The 23,058-nt window shown below is 43.9% G+C and overlaps 1 protein-coding gene across 2 annotated transcripts; it reads right to left on the bottom strand.

The window, feature by feature from the left end:
• Positions 1-22,517, bottom strand: ADPGK (ADP dependent glucokinase). Of its 2 annotated transcripts, none has more exons than XM_073619095.1 (7): positions 21,689-22,517; positions 18,028-18,253; positions 9,977-10,039; positions 9,587-9,707; positions 9,296-9,492; positions 4,275-4,373; positions 1-1,882 (listed from the first exon to the last, which is right to left on the bottom strand). In XM_073619095.1, the coding sequence occupies exons 1-7, from the start codon at positions 21,910-21,912 to the stop codon at positions 1,340-1,342; spliced, it is 1,473 nt and encodes a 490-aa protein (XP_073475196.1). In that variant the 5' UTR covers positions 21,913-22,517; the 3' UTR covers positions 1-1,339. The 2 variants fall into 2 exon arrangements, with proteins under 2 accessions (XP_073475196.1, XP_073475197.1); XM_073619096.1 differs by having other exon boundaries at positions 1-1,879; positions 21,689-22,516.
• Between the last annotated feature and the right edge of the window lie 541 nt (positions 22,518-23,058).

Raw genomic sequence — 23,058 nt, 5'->3', positions numbered from 1 at the left:
AAGCATTATCCTATTTATTACTGCAAAAAAAGGAAAGGAAATAAAGCTTGACCATGTAACAAAGTTGCTGGCACATCTAATATCTATTAAAGTAGCATTAAAATGTAAACCTAGTTCTATCAGTATAAGTAATGGAGGGCAATTATTCAAAATACAAATTGGGGAGGGGTTACACTACTACTAAAATTATACTTTGGATATAGAGGCTGTCCATGCCCGATTAGAGAGATTTGCCCTGTTTGCTTTTCACTCAGTGATAATGGTAAACAAAAATCCCAAATTATGGCCTGTCACCATAACAGAAATAAAGGGGAAATATTCCAACTGGGACACTAGTTCTGGACCCCAATGGGGGACAGACAGCAGAAAAAAATATAACAGGGCTTATAATAACCCTCCCTTACTCTATCCAAAATGATAAACAAAATTACACCATACACTGTAACTTTCATTTTAGGAAGGATTAGTCTCAGACAGATGGTGTTGATTACAACCAATCAAATGTTCCCTTAACAAATTTTGGATATTAACATGGGGAAAGATCCTTAGGTTGCTGTGGATAAAAAACAGTCTGAGAGCATACCTTTAGAGACCTTCGGTTTGGCCCATTTATACAAAAACTAGTGCAAAGGGATATGGTGGCGTTACCCATAGCAACCAATCAGATGTTTCGCTTGATTTTCTGTTGAAATACAAAACTGACACCAAGGGTTTGATTTACTAAAACTGGACAGTGCAAAATGTGGTGCAGCTGTGCATAAAATCCGATCAGCTTCCAGGTTTTAATTGTCAAACATAATTGAACAAGCAGAAGTTATAAGCCGACTGGCTACGATTTACAGCTGCACCAGATACTGAGTGCTCTGGTTTTAATAAATCAACCCCCAGGTGTCTGATCTTGTACACGGGTTATCAGAAATAATCTCAACTGGAATGAATATAGTGCTGAAGGGCCTCGTGCATAAAAAGCGTCTTTCATTCATAGCAACCAATCAGGTTTTGAGAGATACTTTACTAGCACAGGTCATAAAGTAAAAAGGAAGAACTGAACTAGTTCCTATGGATGATGTGGACACTTTTCCATACATGATGCCCTGTGTTGAATGCTTAAGCTTTTATCTATGATAAAGACCTATGTGCAGCATTGTGTTTTTATGGTATAAACTTACTGCATCCCATTGTCAAATATTTTCATGTAAAACCAACATTAGAATCTGCATTCAGTGATCCTCTGAAAAACATTATAAAGCATTGCTCTAAGCAGCCTTAAAATTCTGAGATTCATCTTTTTAGTGCCAGCAGCAGATATGTGCATGTCTGCAGTATCAGATCATTTTTCTCATTGAGTCTTCGCTTCTGAAAACAACAATCCTTCTGCAGATATAGCATCACCCAAGCCCACAGTCCTAACAGGCTCTTTGCATATAAGCACAGGTGTGAAATGGAAGGTCACGCCATCTTTGCTCCAAACTGCCACAGGTTCCTTGGCACTCACCCGGGCAGTGGGACCCATGTCAGTTTTGGAAGTAGAAAATTCCAGTGGGCTTTTTAGCGTTACTTTTGAAGGTTCGATTATTTCACTAGCACAAGCTTGGGCACCAGCAATCCGAGCACCTGCAGCGACAGCAGCCACTTGATTTTCCCAAAAGCCATCCACAGTGGCCAGAATGTGGTAGGCTAAAGTGTGAAAGTGGACTCTGGTAAGAGCAGAGTCTCCACGCACAGAGCCTTTCAGGATCCAGAATAAGATGTCACTCACTATTCCAACATCCGGGATTCCTGACCATGCTGGGAGTGCTGAGTGAGGACCGGAGGATGACTGACTGAGGAAGAGGAGCTCTTGTTCATTAAGACCCACAGAGCTGATCACTGGGAAGACCTGCTGACCAAAATAACAGAGACCTCATGATACAAGGATACAAGTACATGTACATATTATAATAAATGTGGTTTATACAACAAGGCAAAGTGCTATATGCAGCAACTTACAGAATCATTTAACTCATCTAACATCAAATACATTGACCTCTATCTGGTTGCTATTGGTGCCCTTTAAATCATTCTTGCTCTTTACACTTGTTTATGGTATAAGGCTGTTTATCTGCTAAACTGTGCTATGTGATCACCTACAACTTTTAAAAAGAAATTGTTCTGAAAATTAAGGCCCTCCACGCTTACTGAAAGTGTAAAATAAGCCATTTTTGTAATGTATAATGGCTCCCATCTAACACGAATATGAGATAACCATAATTTGAAATATTTTGAAAGAGCTAAATTAAAAAACAAAAAATTAATACCCTCGGTTCACAATGGGGCGACCTGTCAGGCGACTTGGTCCCCTGACAAGTCGCGCCCCGTTCAGTGCAATGGAACTGTTCTGATCAGAGAGACTCAAGTCGCTCTGACTTAGAGAAAGGTTCCTGCACTACTTGGGGGCGACTTCAGAGCGACTTGCATTGACTTCTGTTAAAGAAATCGTTTGCAAGCCACGATGATGTCACGTGTGAATCGAGATAGTGCTACAAACAGAAATTTTGTTTCAGAAATATACAAAATGAGGCAGACCAACCTAATATCTCAATTCAGAGCTCAAAAATATAACATCAACGCTAGTCAGGTAGTCTGCTCCTTGGATTTATCCAGCTCTGTGTTAAATGTATTTATGGCCACATTAAAAAGTCATTGTAAGGTCTATAAATCAATTAAACCGCACTGCCCAGAAAAGGAAGAGGGATTATAATCACCTCTCTGGTGGTCCTCATCTCCTACCTCCCCTCTAATGCTAATTGCTGCAGCCTCCTTCAGTATCTTGCCAAAGGCAAGGTTTTTTATTGCTCTCTGTGTCGCCATTATGTCAATTTTAATAATTTCCTGTCCCAAATGGCACCAGTAACTGGGACAGGAAGTGAAAGGAAATCTAACATACAGTGCAGACTGCAAAAAAGACTAAGTTCTAACTCTCAAAAAGAAAAACTTGTTCTTAGTGCTGTCTGTGTTTATTTCCCGACTTCCTCTTCCACCAGTCAGCAGAAGAATACACTCACCGGCCACATTATTAGGTACACCTGTTCAATTGCTTGGTAACGCAAATTGCTAATCAGCCAATCACATGGCAGCAACTCAATGCATTTAAGCATCCAGACGTGGTGAAGACAACTTGCTGAAGTTCAAACTGAGCATCAGAATGGGGACAAAAGGGGATTTAATTGACTTTGAATGTGGCATGGTTGTTGGTGCCAGATGGGCTGGTCTGAGTATTTAAAATAACTGCTGATCTTCTGCAATTTTCACGCACAACCAATTCTAGGGTTTACAGAGAATGGCTTGAAGAAGGAGAGAATATCCAGTGAGCGGCACTTGTGTGGACAAAAATGCCTTGTTGATGTCAGAGGAGAATGGGCAGACTGGTTCGAGATGATAGAAAGGCAACAGTAATTCAAATAACCACTCATTACAATCAAGGTATGCAGAATACTATCTCTGAATGCACACCACCTCAAACCTTGCAGCTGATGGGCTACAGCAGCAGAAGACCACACTGGGTGCCAATCCTGTCAGCTAAGAACAGGAAACTGTGGCTACAATTCACACAGGCTCACCATAGTTGGACAATAGAAGATTGGAAAAAATGTTGCCTGGTCTGACGAGCCTCGATTTCAGCTGTGACATTCAGATGGTAGGGTCAGAATTTGGACAGAAACATGAAAGCATGGATCAATCCTGCCTTGTATCAACGGTTCAGGTTGGCGGTGTAATGGTGTAGGGGAAATTTTCTTGGCAGACTTTGAGCCCCTTAGTACCAACTGAGAATCCTTCAAATACCATCTATTGTTGCTGACAATGTCCATCACTTTATGACTATAGTGTCCTATCTTCTGATGGATACTTCCAGCAGGATAATGCACCTTGTCAAAGCTCAATTATCTCAAACTGGTTTCTTGAACATGACAATGAGTTTGCTGTACTCCAGTGTCCTCCACAGTCACCAGATCTCAATCCAATAGAGCACCTTTGGGATGTGGTGGACTAGAAAGGTGTACCTAATAAAGTGGCCGGTGAGAGACAGCAATTAAAACCCGACAAGGTTTCTAACCCTTTCCCAAGACAGGAAAAAAAAAAAATTAAAAAAAAAAAGAGTTTTGGGTAGACTTGAAGTCTTTATGTTTGGGAAACCTACATTGGTTGACCTGACCTTTAGAAGCATGAGAGCCTCAATACGAGCTGTCAAACAAATCATAAAATTATGATCAGTGTTTCTCAATCTGGGTGGTTACCTGGTGGATGATTCCTCTCATTAAATCTCCATCAGTCATACTAGCCAGCTCTAGATGAATAAGAATATCCAAGGGGACATCTGACAATGCAGTGGCTGCCTGAGAGCAAAGAGAAAACAATGTTGAGCCAATAGTCAGTTGGCATGTGATGGGAAAATACATAAGCAAAAATAAAAATGATCATTAGATCCAGAACTTCAGGTAGGAGACACTTCACGGGCAGCACACAGTGATGTATTCTGCAAATATAGCTTCATTATGAAGAGCTCTATCTAACCTTTGCGCTCCTCCCCCCCCCCCCCCCCCCCCATCACCTTGGAGGATTCTGGGAACTCTCAGACAGCCTTTTGTGTTTGGGAATACCCCCATGATAATACTGTCAGGACGATTGGTGTGTAAGTCGCAGGAAGATCCGCAGCCCTGTCTGGGTATTAAGCCACAAGTGCTAATGACCACCTGTAACACAAGGTCAATGGGAGCCGGTAGTGAGCATTTTTGCTTTTGGTGGTGGCGGTGCTATAAAGGTTCACACTTTCAAGGTGGTGGATGGTGGGCATATTTAATCAAGGATTCATACATAATAAGGTTGAACAAAGACACCAGTCCATCCAGTTCAACCTGAGCGACTGTCGGTGCATGTCTACAATTGTCCCTATCCCTATACATTGCATCTCATTAAGATGCTCATCTATTATTTATTGGTACCCATATAGCGCCGTCAATTTACGCAGAGCTCTACACATACATCGCACACTCACATCGAGCCCAGAATCCAAGGTCCCCAACTCACATTAATATACTAGGGCCAATTTTTTTTTTTTTTATTTATATTTTTTGGATAGAAGCCAATTAACCTACCAGCATGTCTTTGGAGTGTGGGAGGAAACCGGAGTACCCGGAGGAAACCCACACAGGCACAGGGAGAACATGCAAACTCCAGGCAGGTAGTGTCATGGTTGGGATTCGAACCAGCGACCCTTTTTACTGCTAGGTGAGAGTGCTACCCACTACACCAGTGTGCCGCCCTACCATTTCATCACATGTGTACTTTTAATCTTAATACTGTTTACTATATGGACGCTAATCATTATTAGCGCAACTCAGTAAACGTTAGATAATTATATGCAATTCTTGATCCTTTGTGCAAGTCACCCTTGTGTTCCCCCCGCTTCCTACTGGACCTGTAAATGCACCAGCAGAGAAATAGAAGGGTTAGGGGCCAAGCTCAACCTGAAATATCTGTACATTGCATAAAACTTCAGCTGACTATATGGCTGAACCTACTGATCATGCAGTTTTCAGTGATAGTAAGCTCTCATTGTACGTTTTGTTCATCATTTGCTCATTTAAAACTTTTCAAGTTTGTAAAGGGTTTACTTTGAGAATGATTCAAGTAGCACAATACTTGCTGGTTATTACTGTGCACACGATCAAAGGGGTTTAATATCAAGATAATATAAAAGATAAACAAAACAATGATAAACTTGAAGCTGCATTCACACCTGAGCGTTTTCAGCTCGTAAAACGCCCAACAAGCAAAATCCCATTCATTTCAATGGCACCTGTTCACATCTGAGCATTTTGTCACCTAAAGAAAAATGCCTGAAAAACGCCTTAAGCTCAAGAAAGAACATGAGTTTCTTTGGGGCAGATTACAGGTGTTTTTCTGCTTTTTACATTGGTGACCTGTACACAAATCGCGGCAAAACGCGGTCAAAAAATCGCGTGACTTTGAAACGCTCAGGTGTGAATGCAGCCTGAAGGACATATAAAAGAAAATGAAATAAACTAAGAGTGTTTTATTGCTCATTAAAGTGAAGCTCCACCCAAAAGGGGAAGTTCTGCTTTAGGGCCTCCTCCCCCGATCCTGGTAAAGAAATGGCAGTTTTGGAGAGCGGGTACCTGATTTTAACAGGTACCGCTCCCACTCTGATTGTCTAGACCAGTGATGGAAAACCGTGGCACCCCAGATGTTTTGAAACTACATTTCCCATGATATCCAACTACACCGCAGAGTGCATGAGCATCATGGGAAATGTAGTTCCAAATATCTGGGGTGCCAAGGTTGGTCATCACTTGCTTAGACAATTGGAAGCAGTTCTCCTCCCCATAGTCTTCTGGGACATGCACAATGGGCCCCTGGCTGTAAAGCTGCAAGCTATCACAGCCAGGTGTGCACTGTAAACATGCCGGCGCTAGAAAGAAATGGCAGGAAATGAAAACAGCTGGGGAGAGCACAGCGCTGGATCGTGGGACAGGGGAGTGGCTGTTTATTAAAAGTCAGCTGTTTTTTTTAGCGGCTGATTTTTAATTTATACACAGAAGACTTATGCCGTGTACACACGATAGGATTTTCCGACAACAAATGTTGGATGTGAGCTTGTTGTCAGAAAGTCCGACCGTGTGTATGTTCCATAGAACATTTGTTGTCGAGCAGGTTCTCAATTTTTCCGACAACAAGACTTGTCGGAAATTCAGAGGGTGTGTACACAATTCCGACACACAAAAGTCTACGCATGCTCGGAATCAAGCAGAAGAGCCGCACTGGCTATTGAACTTCATTTTTCTCGGCTCGTCATACGTGTTGTACGTCACCGCGTTCTTGACGTTCGGAATTTCCGACAACGTTTGTGTGACCGTGTGTATGCAAGACAAGTTTGAGCCAACATCCTTCGGAAAAAAATCCACGGTTTTGTTGTTGGAAAATCCTATCGTGTGTACATAGCCTAGGGCTCCTCTTTGACTCCTTCATTTTTATTAACCTACTAGAGGCAACAGGAACACTTTTCCTTCAACAGATTTGATATGTCAGCCCAATTTTTACCAAATCCAATTACTATGTGACGTACAAGCCTCATAAAGTAAACGGGGAAGAAAAAAAAAAAAAAAAAAAAAAAAAAACACCTTCCTTTACCCTCTGACTGAGCCAAATACTCCTGACTCTAGATCTCACACATTCCCCCTCCCAGTTTCATGCAGCAGAGGCAACACTGCCAATCCACAAAGCCGTGGGTGTGGCCAGGTTCTGCCTGCCAAGCTACTGCTGTATGAGCTTATGAATCTTAAGTGACAATGCTGATGGCATGGTTCTGCAATCTCATCCCACTATAGTAAATGCAGGCAGAGCCTACATGAGAGTGGAAACTCTGCTTTGAATTCAGGAGCAGTGCAGCATTGTTGCCACCCATCACAGTAGCCTGCTTTAGTTTGAATTCACTGGAAGACTCGACAGTTGAACTGAAAGTAAACTGTAGGTGCAAATGCACTTATAATTAAATACTGCAGCACATTTTTTTTTTTTTATGCAAGGCCATAGTTCTACTTTATACAGCAAAAGAGCTTGTACCCATAACTAGTTCATTGCATTTTTGATCTGTCCATAAAATGAATGCAACAGACAAATATATTTAGCAGGCTAAAACAATTTAGTAGAAAGAAAAGGGAGGGGTGTGAGAAGCGCCAAGAGCCCACAATAGTGTAGTATGCCGGTTTATTATAGTAAAGTAATAAAAACATGTAAAGCACGGTCCGTGCTGACTTTGCTATATTCACCTCTGGTGTTTGCCTTGGGCAGTCACGTCCATTCCACATGGCAGCTGTTACCGGACCTTGCAGCGGCCAGAGCTGCACCTCTCGCCTCGACACCTCCATTTCCGACATAGTTCTATGTGTTGCTACAAGAGCTTCGGCTCTATATCTCCAGCTGTCTGTCATAACCAACTGTCAGCGGCACGCAAGAGCTCTGACTTTGCTTGAGCTGCTTGCAGATTACACCTGTCACCGACTTAAGCCGTCCATCCACCTTGAACGAAGGACTACGTTTTTGTTTTCATTTTGTCTCCTTTTGGCCCCTTTCACACAAGCTTTCCGATCAGGTCTGTCTGTCAGTTTTTCAGGCAGACCTGATCGGACACTCCACTCAGCTCTATGGAGCAGCAGATGTCTGCTGACATCCAATCCGATCCGGTCCGTGAAATCCAGACAAATGGTGACCCTATTTTCCATCCGTCTAGAGGATTGGATCAGATGAAAATGGACAGGCGGACCTGTCCCCACCCCATAGAGGAAAGCGGGGCTGTGACAGGTCCGTCTCAGCAGTGAGCGGAGACAGGCCTGTCATCCGCCTGCTCATCGGGAATCCACCTGGCGGACTGGGCTTTGCTTAGCAGGGGATTGATCCGCCGAGCAGGGGGATGACAGGTCCGTCTCCGCTGAGACAGACCTGTCAGAGCCCCGCTCTCCTCTATGGGGAGATCGGATGAAAACGGACTGCCTGTCCATTTTCATTCAATCTGATCTGCCAGATGGATGGAAAATAGAGTCACCATCTGTCTGGATTTCATGGACAGGATTGGATAGCAGCAGGTGTCAGCGCACATGTCACCACTGACATTTATTTTATTTATTTCTTTCAGGTACTTATATAGCGCCGTCAATTTAAGCAGCGCTTTACATATACATTCACATCAGTCCCTACTCTCAAGGAGCTTACAATCTAAGGTCCCCAACTCACATTCATACATACTAGGGACAATTTAGACAGGATCCAATTAACCTACCAGCATGTCTTTGGAGTGTGGGAGGAAACCGGAGTAACCGGAGGAAACCCACGCAGGCACAGGGAGAACATGCAAACTCCAGGCAGGTAGTGTCGTGGTTGGGATTCGAACCAGCGACCCTTCTTACTACTAGGCGAGAGTGCTACCCACTACACCACTGTGCATCCGCTGCCCCATACTAGTGAATGGTGCGGTCGATCAGGTCCACCTGAAAAACTGACAGGCGGACCTGATCAGAAAGCCCGTGTGAAAAGGGGCCTTAGTATCCTTTGCAAACATTTTGTTACTCAGCAGCACAATTGTACTCAATTTTGCTTGCCTCTATGGACGGGATTACAACACTACTTTTGAATTAGCCCTCCTGTACACCATCATATCTACATTGGAATTGAGTGCCTAGGGCAAAATTTTCTTGTTTGTTTTAAAACAATTTAGTAGATGTGTGCCTTTCTGTTGTCTCACCTCTTGCAAGCGGTTGGCTCTGGCCTCTTGGGATAATCCCTCCATCATGTGCAGCCCAGAAAGAACCAATAGCTTTGGCTGGAATTCCTCCAGACTCGAAAGCAGAATCTCTAGTGAAGTCATGGCCCCATTCGACAAATCATGAGAAAATATAAACCTGCTTGCAGCTGGAGCTTGTCCTGAGCCCCACTTCTCCCCTACAAATAGGACACAATGGTAAGTTAATTGTCTCATACAAAATGGAATGTTAACCATTAATGCTGCTAAATAATTGCATATAGAAGCTTTTACCAGCTTTATATTCCAGTATAAGATGGTACTCATCCTGCTCCTTCAACGATGCTGGGGGTACAACAATTCTTTCATCCAATAATTCATGTAGCTTAGGGCCTATTGGCCCACACAGGAGAACCTAAATTTAATTTAAAAAAATAATTATGCACAGACTATCAGCAGTAATTAAAATAATTATACTTTCAACTAAGGCAAAAAAGACATGCAGATCACTTTTATTTTTCTGACATGCAGATTAGATTGGAGAGGAATTAGGAAAGGTCTTGCTAAAGGACATTAGGAAAGGTCTTGCTAACATAATTTGATCCATATGATGCTGCGCTCCCAAAATATCAGCACAGTGTTGCTGACATAACATACAATAGTGAAGATGCAGGTTATTTTTACCTCCAGATCTGGATGTGTTGCCAGTCTCTGTGCAATAAGAGCAGCATTTCCTCCAACAAAATGCTGCAAATAAAGAACAAAAACAATTCAGTGTCTCAGATGGAAAGGATAACATAATTGCAAGATGGCTACTCCTAGCTTTTTATGTTAACCACTTAAAGACCGAGCCTCTTTCTGAGATTTGTTGCTTACAAATTAAAAACAGGTTTTTAACTTAGAACCCCCAAACATTATACATTTTTTTTTTTTCCCTAAACACCCTAGAGAATAAAATGGCGGTCGTTACAATACCTTATGTCACACCGTATTTGCGCAGCGCACTTTTTTTGGAAAAAAAAGTACTAGTTACTTACCGGTAACTGTCTTTCTGGGAAATCTTCCAGGACGGCACACCTGAGAGATGAGAGGCTCCTCCCCACAGGAAACACAATCAATCAACAGCTGTTTTAAGTCCACACCCTTCCCCTTGATCCTCAGTTTGTAGAGAAGTAACTCCTGAACCAGGTTCACAAGGGAAATCATTCCTCATAGGCACTCACCTTCTAGTGTTCTAAAATTTTCCCTCCTCCAACGGGTGGGAAGTAGGCCTGCCATCCTGGAAGATTTCCCAGAAAGACAGTTACTGGTAAGTAACTAGTACTTTTCTCAAGTCATCTTCCAGGACGGCACACCTGAGAGGATAATCAAGTACCTCAGGCCTACCTTAGGGTGGGACCACTGCAAGACCCTCTTGGCGAACCTCGGTTCTGCAGTAAGCTTTACCTTTACTCCATATGCTTGATGAAGGTATCTTAGCTGGATCATGCGGCTGATCTGCCGGTCTACTCCACCGGTGTCCCTGCCTTCTCTGTTTCGGATGCAGGATCTAGGTGGAGTGGGCTCTTAAAGATGGAATCAGAAAACATGTTAAACTTGTAGGTTATCAATGTTGCCTGTCACACATCTAACAACAATGGCCTATTCTGCCTATAGGTGCTGTTTAGAACCACTAAAAAGATTAATCGGAGACCTGTGTTGTAAGACAAGGACACTACATTGATCCATAAGGGGGCCTGTCTTAACACAACCCTGTCCAGGGAAATAAAACTGCCAAAAAAGGGGGGCCCCTGACAGACAACCCCTTTTTGTTCATTTTTATCTTTACGTCAGCAAAGACTGAAGGGAAACCTACTTAAGGGAAATAGATTAACAAAAACTTAATCCCTGGGTTAAAGGCATGCCCAATCTATAGTTTTACTTACGCCTGAGAGCCTACTCAGGAGATTAACATCTATAGCAGGAGAAGAACACTCATATTGCTACATCTAGTTTTGCTAGAAGGGCAAAATGAAGGCCATGCACCGAGCTGTAACCTATTTGGTCAGGTATACATCTTTATACTTCATCTTCAGGCCATAAAACTCCTCTGAACCGAACTTCCTAAGTTCTTATTAAACAGGGCAATTCATTATCGCCTTCCTCCAGTGACCCATAACTCTACTGGGCTTCAACCCTAGGAAATGGCTCTGGCATCCCTGAATGTAAGGGGTCGAGGCTTTCTGACATGTGACATCTGCACCAGAACTCCTGGCCCTTTCACGGAAGAGAAGGCTGAAATACAAAAAGGTGATACATGTATTATTAATATCACAAATAAAAAAAAATCATAGATTGTGGACATAGCACAATAGATTTAGACAGAAAGGACACAAGCATAGACAACAATGTTGTGTATCTGAGTGTGACTAGCTAAACCAAAATATCAAATATGGGAAGAGACCCAAATCTGAACCTCACAGTCTGGTTTTCTGATGTGCGGCCCATATGTAAGCATTAAGACACAAACACACCTTAAATGCTGCGCATTTCTGAAGTGCAGCTAGCTAGGTCATAACCGGTAAATACAGAAAGGACGGGAACCCCCTTTTACAGTGGCGTTTTACTGATGTACAGCAAAACAAGGCTATAAAGAGAAGACAGAAAGACCCAAACTTCTATGTTGCGTATTTATGACGAACCACCAAGTACAGTTATAAGACAATCCTTCCTGTTATGCAGTTCTGTAGTGCAGTTACATAGAACCAACAAAGAAAGAACACAATCAACCTACAGCATTGTGTTTTTCTGAAGTGCCCTAAGGTAAGGCAATATGAAACAGAAAGCACCAACAAGCTTCAATGTTGACTACTTCTGCTGTGCAGCAACATAAAAACAAAGAAACAACAGACAGCCTTTACAGCTGCGATCTTTCTGGTCTACTGCAAAATAAGGCAATAACTCCACAATGAGTATTCCTGCTGCGTTGCAAAACCTGAACCAGAAGGGACAGATAAGCTTAGGGTTCCCACACCCGTGCGACCCAACCTGCCACTTGGGACTGCAAGACGCACGAGAAGTCATATTATGGCTTCCAAAGGGTACAATTCGTGACTGTGCGACTCCAGGTCGCAACGTCTCCAGCAGTCCCTGCTTACGGAACCACAGATCGCAGGAAAAGCAGTTTTCAGGTCGAACATACAAGGGGTCCCCATGCTGTGGCTCCCTGGAGGAGTGCAGCCAACAACCCCCTACTGTGTATACCTAAGAAACAGCAAGGAAGATCAATGAGAAACACCACTTACTGCTGTGCCTTTCTGATATACGGACGATAAGGCAGTAAATAAAGGACATACAGGACACAAACAATGTTCAATCTTTGTGTATGTCTGATGTGTAGCATATACCAATACTGAGCAGAGATGTCATCACCCTCAATGTGTCTCCCTGCTGAGCAGCAAAAACAAATCAGAAAAAGACAAACAACCTTCACTGTTGTGTCCTGATATGCAGCCAATAAGGCAGTAAATGAAAGACATAAAAGGACAGACAACCTTCAGTCTTGTATGTGTCTGATGTGCAACAACAATCTTGAATAGAGATAGCACATCCATATTCAAGTGATTTGGCATGTGACTCAACATGTCAAATCGCATGCCTAAAATCGGCAGCCATTGCCGTTAATAGCACTGTCTGAATCAGCACGGGCCACTTTGTGGTGCTGTACTGATTACCAATGGCAGTATGTGTACTACCCATGGCACAGCTTCAATTAGTATTTTCCAACAAAATCAGGACCATTCATCTTCACTGCTACCTTTCTGATAAGCAACCAATAAGGCAGTAATACAGGACCCACAGACAAACCTCAATCATGTATATCTCTGATGTGCAACAATCTAACAATTCTGAATAGAGATAGCACATCCATATTAAAGCGATTTGGCATGCAACTCACATGTCAAATCGCATGTCTAAAATCAGCAGCTATTGCCGTTAATAGCACTGTCTGAATCAGCACGACGCCACCTTATGGTGCTGTACCGATTACCAAAGGCAGTATATGTACTACCCCTGGCACAGGTTCAATTTGTACTTCTGTTATGGAGCCCGACAAATCAGGACCATCAATCTTTCCTGCTGCCTTTCTGATAAGCAACCAATAAGGCAGTAATACAGGACACAAAAACCCCACAGACAGACCTCAATCTTGTGTAGGTCTGATATGCAGCAATATAACAATTATGAGCAGAAATGTCATCACCAGACTCAATGATGTGCGTTTCTGGCGTGCGGCACAAAACCAGAAAGTACAGACCACCTTCCCTGTTGTATTTTCTGATCTGTAGCCAAACAAAGCAGTACCTTTAGGATATAAAGGACACCCAACAAGCTTCAGCAGAGATGTCACAAATTTCAATCTGTACTTTAGTTGTGCCACCAAACACCCCAGCAAGGACAAACCTTCACTACTGAGGTCTACTGGTGAGCAGCCAAGAAGGAGTCATGGTGTATCCCTTTATGAAATAACCAAACAGGGGCAATTTATTTCATAGGCATAGCCTGGGCTGTAGATACTAATCCTTCACCACCAGTGAAGGAACCAATCCTAAAATGGTTGGACACCTTACTATAGTAGCTGTTGTCCTACCTTACCTCCGTAGATTAAGCAAACGCTAGCCAGCTCATACACGGGCGGGGCTGATCAGTAACTAGTCTCAATGAGCCCAGCCCTAGAGACCAATATAAGACCTCTAAAAAGGGTGGTTACCAATTTAGCCTGGAGGTAAATAGCCACCTGCAGCCCTTTAAAGAAGCAATCATATAGCTCTTGCATATGTTTGCACAGAAAATCCTTAATCAAAGGATATAGGAAAACGATTTATGGTAAATCGCTTTTAGATCTGTCACTGAGTGGACTGTAGCCCAAACCAACAAAAAGGTTTTTCTTACCCCCTGCATTAAAATATAACCACAATGTAAGAGTGGAGTGGGAGGTTGGAGCTTATGAAAAGTTACCCATAGCAAGCAACCCCCAAAAGGAGGATCTGTCACAAGGGAACCCCTACTGTGCCACACAGAAGCTTGGTCCCTGCCACATTGTTGAAAGTTAGGTCAGCTTTTAAGCATCTTGGAGCAACTTTAAGCAGATTCCTAGCAGCTGGGCTAATAGGGCCAGATAACCTAGTGCACCTGCTGAGCAAGGGAGCTTACTCCTGAATCCTTCAACCATTGCACCATTACTAACTTGTTTAGTGGTATACCTGGCCAGTAAGGAACTCTTTGTTCTACCAGGTCACCCTCTTTGCTGTATTCACCCCTACTAATGTACCACAACCGTGTATGTAGGGAGAGGCTGGCAACCTACTGTTGTGATAACCACAGTGTCTCTGCTAAAAGAGGAAGCTGTAGCTGGTGGTTTTTAGCAGTAGCTTCTGGGCTATTTTGTTATGGAGACCCCAGGTCCTGCACTGCACCACTCAGTAAACACAGGTGGAAGGGGAAAAAATGCCTTACCTACCCTCTTTCCCATCTGAGGTGGTTTAGGCACACTCGCTCCTCTGCACCACTTCTGGCTGGGATTGGGGATTTTTGACTCACCGTTGTCGTCTTCCCCTTTTGCCACAGCCACCGGGCTTGCTTTTCCATCCTTATGGTCCACACGCAAGGAGGATAGCCACCAAAGTGCCCCCCCCCCCCCCCAACTGCTGTCCCTTTAGGGAGCTGCAAGGTTAGGCTGTGTCCTGCACTGTCCAGTCAGTGTATATACACATTGGGGGGGGGGGGGGGGGGGGCAATGCCGTACATTCCTCATTCCCATCTGAGGTGGTTTAGGCAGACATTCACCATAGTGAATTGGTGCCTCCTCGAAAGGAGGATGTGGGCTCCTGCTGACTCTCAGCCTTCCCTTCTGGGTAAGAACGCGGGTCGTTCAGGCGGTGCCATCCCCAGCAGCCCACGCGAGCTACCAGGGACCCAGGAGACAGGGAATACGATCCCCCTGGAAAGAACAGACGGCCAGCACCCCCATCTGAACGGACGTCCGGACAGGCAAGGGGGGAGACAGGATAAAGGCCCCTGAAGTTCTGAGTACACCACTGTACCCAGGGGCCTTCAGCTCTCAGGGGGGGCTTTCCCAGTTTCTGCTGCCCCCCCCAAAGAAAGGATAGGGGAACCCCCCGGGAAGGATAAATATACCCTGCCAGACCCAGAGGCTTCCCAGGCATTTGGTCCGGCTCCCAGGGGGAGACCACCAGCCCCAGGCTTCAGTCATTTGGGAAAAAAACAAACAGTTTCACCGTGTAGGGAGAAACACAATCAAAAACTGAGGATCAAGGGGAAGGGTGTGGACTTAAAACAGCTGTTGATTGATTGTTTCCTGTGGGGAGGAGCCTCTCATCTCTCAGGTGTGCCGTCCTGGAAGATGACTTGAGAAATACACTTTTTTTAATTAAAAATAAGACAGCAGTAAAGTTAGCCCAATTTTTTTTAAATTGTGAAAGATAATGTTACGCCCAGTAAATTGATACCCAACATGTCACGTTTCAAAATTGCACCCACTAGTGGAATGGCGACAACTTTTACCCCTAAAAATCTCCATAGGCGACGTTTAAAAAATTCTACAGGTTGCATGTTTTAAGTTACAGAGGAGGTCTAGGGCTAGAATTATTGCTCTCGCTCTACCGATCGCGGCGATACCTCACATGTGTGGTTTGAACACAGCTCGTCGGGACGGGGCTCGTTTAAAAAAAAAAAAATTTCATATTTATTTTACCTTTTTACACTGTTTTTTTTTTTAGAAAAAAAAAAAAACATTGTGTCACTTTTATTCCTATTACAAGGAATGTAAACATCCCTTGTAATAGAAAAAATCATGACAGGACCTCTTAAATATGAGATCTGGAGTCAAAAAGACCTCAGATCTCATATTTACATTAAAATGCAAAAAAAAAAAAAACAAAAACAACAAAGCAATGGGTTAAAGCCTCTGTCAGTTTTTCCTCTGTTTTAAAATGTTTCAAGAGCCCCTGTTGCCAGACCACTAAACAAAGATCTTCCCATGATAGTTTATGTACATTTAACATATTTTCAGCATTTTATCTGCCTGACAAAGCCTCCATTGTGTAGACACCAAAAGCTCAGAGACTGTTGCTGGGTGGTGTGATCTTGGATGAGATGTCGGCAGTCCTAAATAAGCCAAACTACGTCACCTTATGAATCAGCCTGTAGGCAAAACAAGCAGTTAAGCTGGGAGGGGGAACCACTGCAAAGGTAAGTGATTTTGGCTCTTTAAGTTCATTTTTAAGGCGCCTTTCACAAGGACGGCTGTTCTGCCGCAGTTAAAAGCATAGAATATGTTCTGTGAAATTCAAGACTCCAGGCACTGAGATCAGGTGCATTTGTACAGTGCGATTACCTTAGTTTACGTGCGTTTACATGCGGCTGCGTTTGGAACATTCTTGCCATTTCTGATGTGCTTCCTGTTGCTTTTATTTCCTTGTTGCTGCTGCTATCCGCAGGAGAACTAGTACACTGCGATTACCTGCAGTTATGTGCAGATAGCTGCGCTAAATCGCTCCTGGACGCAGTCAATTCTATTTTTTCTATCCGCACCAAACTGCATGTAACTAAATCGTAGCTTAACGCAGTGTGTGAATGGGGCCATAGGAAAGCATTGTGTGCTTTTAGCTGCGGTACAAAACTAGAAAATCCGCAGCTAAAAGCACAATTCTATCCGTCCGTGTGAAAGGGGCCTAAGGCATAGGGCATATACAAGGCGAAAAGTAATTTAGTCCTTAAAAAAAAAAACTTTTTTCTTAAGTAATTGTAAAAACAGGTTAAAAATACTTGGCTCTGTTCGCTGATCCCCGTTGAGCAGGTGGACAACAGGTCCGTGTCTGCTCCACTATGCAGAGCGGACACGGACACAGGTGTGAAAGGGGCCTTAGGTCCCATGCACGCAGGATGTTTACTTAACTCTCCTAAAATCCAGCAGCATTTTTGCAGAAAAAAAGTCTAACGCTTTTAAAAGTATATATGTGAATGATTTTGTTGGACAAATTCTAGGGACAGAATATTGCATCCACATCCCTGTTGTGTAAATAAAACCAAGAGAGAATGTGACAGAAATATGCATCCATGAAAATCCCATTACTCTGTGAGGGACAGACTCCTTCTTTCTCTCATTCTCTCTCGCTTGTAGAAGTGTCTAAAGCTTTTACAAGGGTTAAGCTCTTGGGGGTTAATTCATTTCATTGGCCAGAATGAGCGCTTTTCATGCGGTTACAGCAGCTGTTTTTTCTTTCCTTTGGGGTAAATCCTTTACATAAACGAACTGACAATTGTAAGCGCCCCCCGTCAGTGGTAAATGGTTTGTTTCAACCTTCTACCTGCCACTTTTGGTGGACAACTTGGGAAGTTCAAAAATAACAGACTTATTGGCTGGATCACCAGGTGAAAATAAGAGAGAAAGCCTAAAATAGAAAAAGAATGCAGCCAACACACCTAAGAATTGGTAAGCAGCAGTATATTACATTTTGTTTTTAGGTAGATCACCGCTTTAATGGAAATGTTTTAGTAGACTTTCTTCTGTCATTACCAAGTAGAGTGAATACAAAATAGCTTGCTCCTAATATTTGCATAGTCCCACTAGAATGATAAGCAGTTACTATGCACAAGCTAGCCTGCTCCTCCACAATGAATGTTATCATTATTTACAGCCTGCTCATACAAATGGTACACAGTGATGTTGTTACCTTGGCTCCTGGTTCTTGGGAAGCCGTGTGGGAGATGTGCTGAAAGCTGTCAGCATCGCTATAGAAACGTTCGGCTGCGGCACCTTGCTGCATATAGTGCTGGAAGGTCTCAGCCAGTTCCTCCTGAGTGTTGAGAACCAGGTGATCTCCTCCAGAATGGGGGCTCAGGCCCAAAGCTTTCAGTAAGCTCACCCCTGAGACTACTACATCTACACAAGCATTCACTCTGAAATGGAAATGACATTGGATTATAGAGAGCATATATTTCCATCCATTGTCACCTATAACCAAAGCACTAAAACTGTGATTAACATGTATGGGAAACCAAAGCTTTGTTCTTTAGTTTTAGGTGTAAGGTGATTGCACTCATAACTAAGTTTTACGAATTGTCATCACTTTTGTTTTTTTCTTAATTTGCACTAACAGTTCCACTTTCAGCTCAGTGCAGTGACTTGCACTGCGGTATGTACATTGCAATTCTAACAAACAATTGTTTTGGCTTTACATGCACTTTAAAGCTGAACTCCATAAACTAAACAAAATTTATCCTCGCAGTGCCCCCCCCCCCCGCACTGCAAGGGTTAAATGGTCATTTAGTCCAGGGGTGCAGGTGTAAGCAGCTTAGCCCCGCTCACATTATAACCCACGGGAAACGCACCGCATTCCTGGGCAATTCACATGCGTTTCAGTGTAATGCGATTCTTTTGCCCTTTCTTTTGGAATGGGCTCAAATCGCACCAAGAAGTGCAGGCAACTTTTTTGGGGCCACACCACAACCACATCGCATGATGGTTTTGTACCATGCGTTCCAGTGGGGCAAACCACAATGTGTTTACGATCCTTTTGGGGTGTCATTAACTTTGCATTGACACCCGCAGCAGACCGCAAACACAGTGCAATTGCAATATTTCCCACATTGTATATGTGTGAACCTAGGCTTATGCCTGCCTCCAGCAGACTCCCTCTATCCATGTAACTGGTGTGGCACTGCCACCTGTCTAAGGTACTGTCAGTTGCATGCTGGTCTTCCCCACGTAACTCTGCATTGTAGGCAATGACACCAAGGGACCACCCACAGACCAAGGCTTCAGGCAGAAGAGAACAGTCTTGGAGCCTGCTGCACCAAGGGATGTGGGTAATCAGGCATGAGCTCAGGTGTGTTCAGATCCTAGTCTAAACCCACCTGAGCTATCATGCCAGGAAACTATCACTGCACACCATCTATTTTAGGTTTCCAGTGCATTCCCTGTCCCACAGTGGCACATATACCAGGGGCGTGTATGTTGTGGCTGCAGGGAGGTGAATGCTGTGGCTGCTTATGATTGGCCAAGGACAGTGACAGCTTCCTGGCAGGACTGCTCGGGAGAGTTTGGACTAGGATCTGAACATGCCTGAGCTCATCCCTAAGGGTAAGTATTACACCTTATCCCTGCAGCCCTAGACTAAAGGGGCATTTAACCTTTACAGTGTGGTGTGGTCCTACTGCATAGGTAGATTTTGTCTAAGGGCCGGTTCACACTGCTGCAAGGTGCGAGATCGCATGTGATTCACACCGCACTGCAGATCACCTGCGATACGAATTGAGCCATACAGATAGTATGGCTCAATTTGCATCATATTCGGACCAAACTTGCACAGGACCCTTTTTTTGGTCCGCAGCAGAATCGGATCGCATGGATGTTCACCCCCATGCGATCTGATTCCAGTCCGAATTTGCAGATCGCACTGCGATATGCAAACTGATTTGGGGGTTTTATTAACTTTTGACACTCCCAGCAGTTCGCATAGGGCAGTGTAAATCACCGCTGGGAGACATGCGATTTGCAAGGTTCCTGCATTGCAGCAGTGTAAACCAGCCCTTACTCATGGAGTTAAAGGAGAAGTTCACCTTTCGTATCATGTTACACCCATATTCAGGGTGTAACATGTTATGAACGGACCGCCCCCCCCCGGGGTTCTTCTCCCTTCCCGCTAGCTGTCACAATTTTTTAAAAAAACATTGCCGAGTCGGCCTCCCGCCCGGCTGCGTCACTGAGTGACAGGGCTCTGCATGGAAAACTACAAGGTCTGGCAGCCTTTGCGGCTGTCGGCTTGTAGTTTTTCAATGAACTACCACGGTGCTGTGGAGCACTGTGGAGCACTCTGGTAGTTCATTTACGCTTCCTGTCAGATTGTATCTGCTTACCCGTACGGGATTTACAGCCAAGCAGATACACTGAGATCTGATCAGATCTGCTGGAGACCTGCATGGCACTAGCGATCTGCTGAGCCCTGGTGCAATGTTTACAAGCTCAAAAAAAAAAAATAATGTGCATTTATTATATTTTTTTTAAAAGTGAATTCTTTAAGCTTTACCTTAAAAAAAACCCTGCACATCATATGTATATCTCCATTATGAATTATCTCACTTAGGGGGCTGGTCTCCACAGAGCATTTTTTTGGCATTGTTTTCTGCCGTGTACAACTGTGACAATGCAATTGGTAAGTATAGTACCCACAAAAGTGGTAGGTTAAAAAAAAAAAAAAAAAAATGAAATGCAGCATTTAAGTGCAACAATGTGGGATGACTTTCCAAATTGCCCACCCAAAAGCAGTCACACATGTTCAAAAACCACTTACATAGGCTTAAAAAAAAAAAAAAAAAAAAAAAGAAAAAATGCAAGGCGCATTTTCAAAGTATTAACTTTGTAATGTTGGTGGATACAAGTCCATAGTTCTGATGTCAGTTTTCTATAGCCTTTTATCCCATTACCACTCTTGTACATCCAATTACCCAACTTCCTGCAACTCAACTGGTTTTCTCATTGTTCCTCTTTGTAACATGTGATTTTTTTTTTTTTTTTAACAGTTACATTTAGTATAACACATTTTACTGAGAACATTAAATCTCAATAACTTACCAGACAAATATCACTCTCTGCTAAAAAGCTAGCTATTGGTTATGATCATTTCTACATAGTTACATTGATGCAGCTTGGACCACTATTACAGAGCCCGCCGCTAGCTTCTGGGTCCCATGCTGAGTGGCTGCTCTACTGTTTGCTTAACACAGGAGGTCACCCCCTTGGCATGGGCACCTGAACACAGGTCACCCCCTTGGCATGGGCACCTGAACACAGGAGGTCACCCCCTTGGCATGGGCACCTGAACACAGGAGGAGGTCACCCGCTTGGCACCTACACCATTCAGGGCACACATTGGGGTTGATTTACTAAACCCGAAGAGTGCAAAATCTGGTGCAGCTCTGCATAGAAACCAATCAGCTTCCAGGTTTTATTGTCAAAGCTTAATAGAACAAGCTGAAGTTAGAAGCCGATTGGCTAACCATGCACAGCTACACCAGATTTTGCACTCTCCAGATTTAGTAAAAGTTTTAGTAAAATCACCCCCATTGTGTTTTCTCAATGCGTGCAAAGCGTTCCCTGATTGGATGAGATGGAGAGGTAAAGTGGTTATGTCATGCCCTCCACCTTGTCCAATCAGAGAATACTTTCATTAAAGCGGAGTTCCGCCAAAAAAAAAATTTAAAAGTCAGCAGCTACAAAAAAAAGTGTAGCTGCTGACTTTTAATAATCAGGCGCTCACTTGTCCCACGGGGAGTGATTTTTAAGGTCCAGACATTGCCCCCCCCCAGGTTGAGTGTTGGGCACTCAGTACTCACCCAATGGCCACCTTCCCCCAGTGTTTGGCCGGCGCAGTAATCAGGGCATCCCATGTGGCGGACAGGCCTTCCTCCAGGGACGGGTGGGATGGGGTTACCCCGGGGGAGATGCTCTGCAGGGATGATGAAAGGTAGTCCTGGGCCGCTTCCAGGAGGTCCGGCTGGAGTTGATAGAGGAGACCCAGCGCCATGGCCATCAGGCCTACACAAACCTTCACCCACATGGTAATGGGGATTTAATCAAGTCAATGGAAGGCTAAACTAGTGAAATCTGTCTATAGTCTGCTGCTTCAAGGAGGGCAATACATTATCTGTGATCACTGCCTACAAAGTCATCACTAGTCTTCTGTCCATCAATCCAATGGACAAGCCACCATCTCCAGAATGACACAACTTCTACTTCACTGATCACTCAGAGCCCACACATGACTCCTCCGTCCACTGACACAGCGATCAGCACCACGCACAGCCCTCTCCTAGGAATGAATGGACCAGCACAGATCTCCTCCCTGAGCTCAGCTCCGATCAGCGCCACTCCTGCTCTGCCGGTCCACAGAGGCGGCCGCATCGTAAGTGCGCTCTGTGAATAGGGGCTGGCGGAAGGGAAGAGGCTGTCTTCCAATGAACAGCTGGAGAAGGTCACCTGAGGGGTTTGACTTTCAGCGCACAATGAGAACGAGGCAGAACACTCCGCCGAGTCCGCACACACCCACATCGTCCACGTCACCAGCTTGCTGATCCGAGCGAAGAACAACAAGTCATTGTATGGCCTGAGAGTGGGCGGAGAGGTGACTCGGCCGCCATTACTCCGGAGACAAGGGGCCTATTGACATGTGTTCTATGAAAAGGTCTCCAACAAAATGGCGGCGGCTGTATCATGCTGGGCTGTACTTCTCGTACAGAGAGGCTTCCAGCTGCATGCACAGCCGGTGAGTAGCTGGAAGGAGGCTGAAAGAAGCCTTTTATTTGGTATACACGCTCTAATCAGTGCTCTGTTTTCACTTGCCATGGGAGAAGCACCAGAATTACTAAATCAGCCCTGAACAATAGGCCTCATGCACACAACGTATGAATTTATCCTCCAAATATGCTACCGGAACTTGTCAAAAAATGCCTCTAACCACTTGAAGATCGGGTCTTTTTCTGACATTTGTTGTTTACAAGTAAAAATTTTTTTTTTTTTTTTTTTTTTTGCTAGAAAATTACTTTGAACCCCAAACATTATAAATATTTCTTAGCAGAGACCCTAGAAAATAAAATGGCGGTTGTTGCAATATTTTATGTTACACTGTTTGCGCAGCGGTCTTTAACCGCTCCCCGCCCGCCATCCGTCATATGACATCCTTGACTTTCTGTGGGTATATCTGAAT

The sequence above is a fragment of the Aquarana catesbeiana genome, linkage group LG03 (assembly GCF_042186555.1).
Source record: "Aquarana catesbeiana isolate 2022-GZ linkage group LG03, ASM4218655v1, whole genome shotgun sequence".
Taxonomy (NCBI): domain Eukaryota; kingdom Metazoa; phylum Chordata; class Amphibia; order Anura; family Ranidae; genus Aquarana; species Aquarana catesbeiana.
Note: the sequence above shows the minus strand (reverse complement) of the source record. Positions and strands in the feature narration are given on the sequence as shown.

Coding starts and splice junctions, on each gene's coding strand:
- ADPGK (XM_073619095.1), bottom strand. CDS start 21,912: ATGTGGGTGAAGGTTTGTGTAGGCCTGATGGCCATGGCGCTGGGTCTC. Junction 18,254..21,688: donor TGGGGGAAGGTGGCCATTGG/GTGAGTACTGAG, acceptor TTTCCATTTCAG/AGTGAATGCTTGTGTAGATG. Junction 9,493..9,586: donor TATACTGGAATATAAAGCTG/GTAAAAGCTTCT, acceptor TCCTATTTGTAG/GGGAGAAGTGGGGCTCAGGA.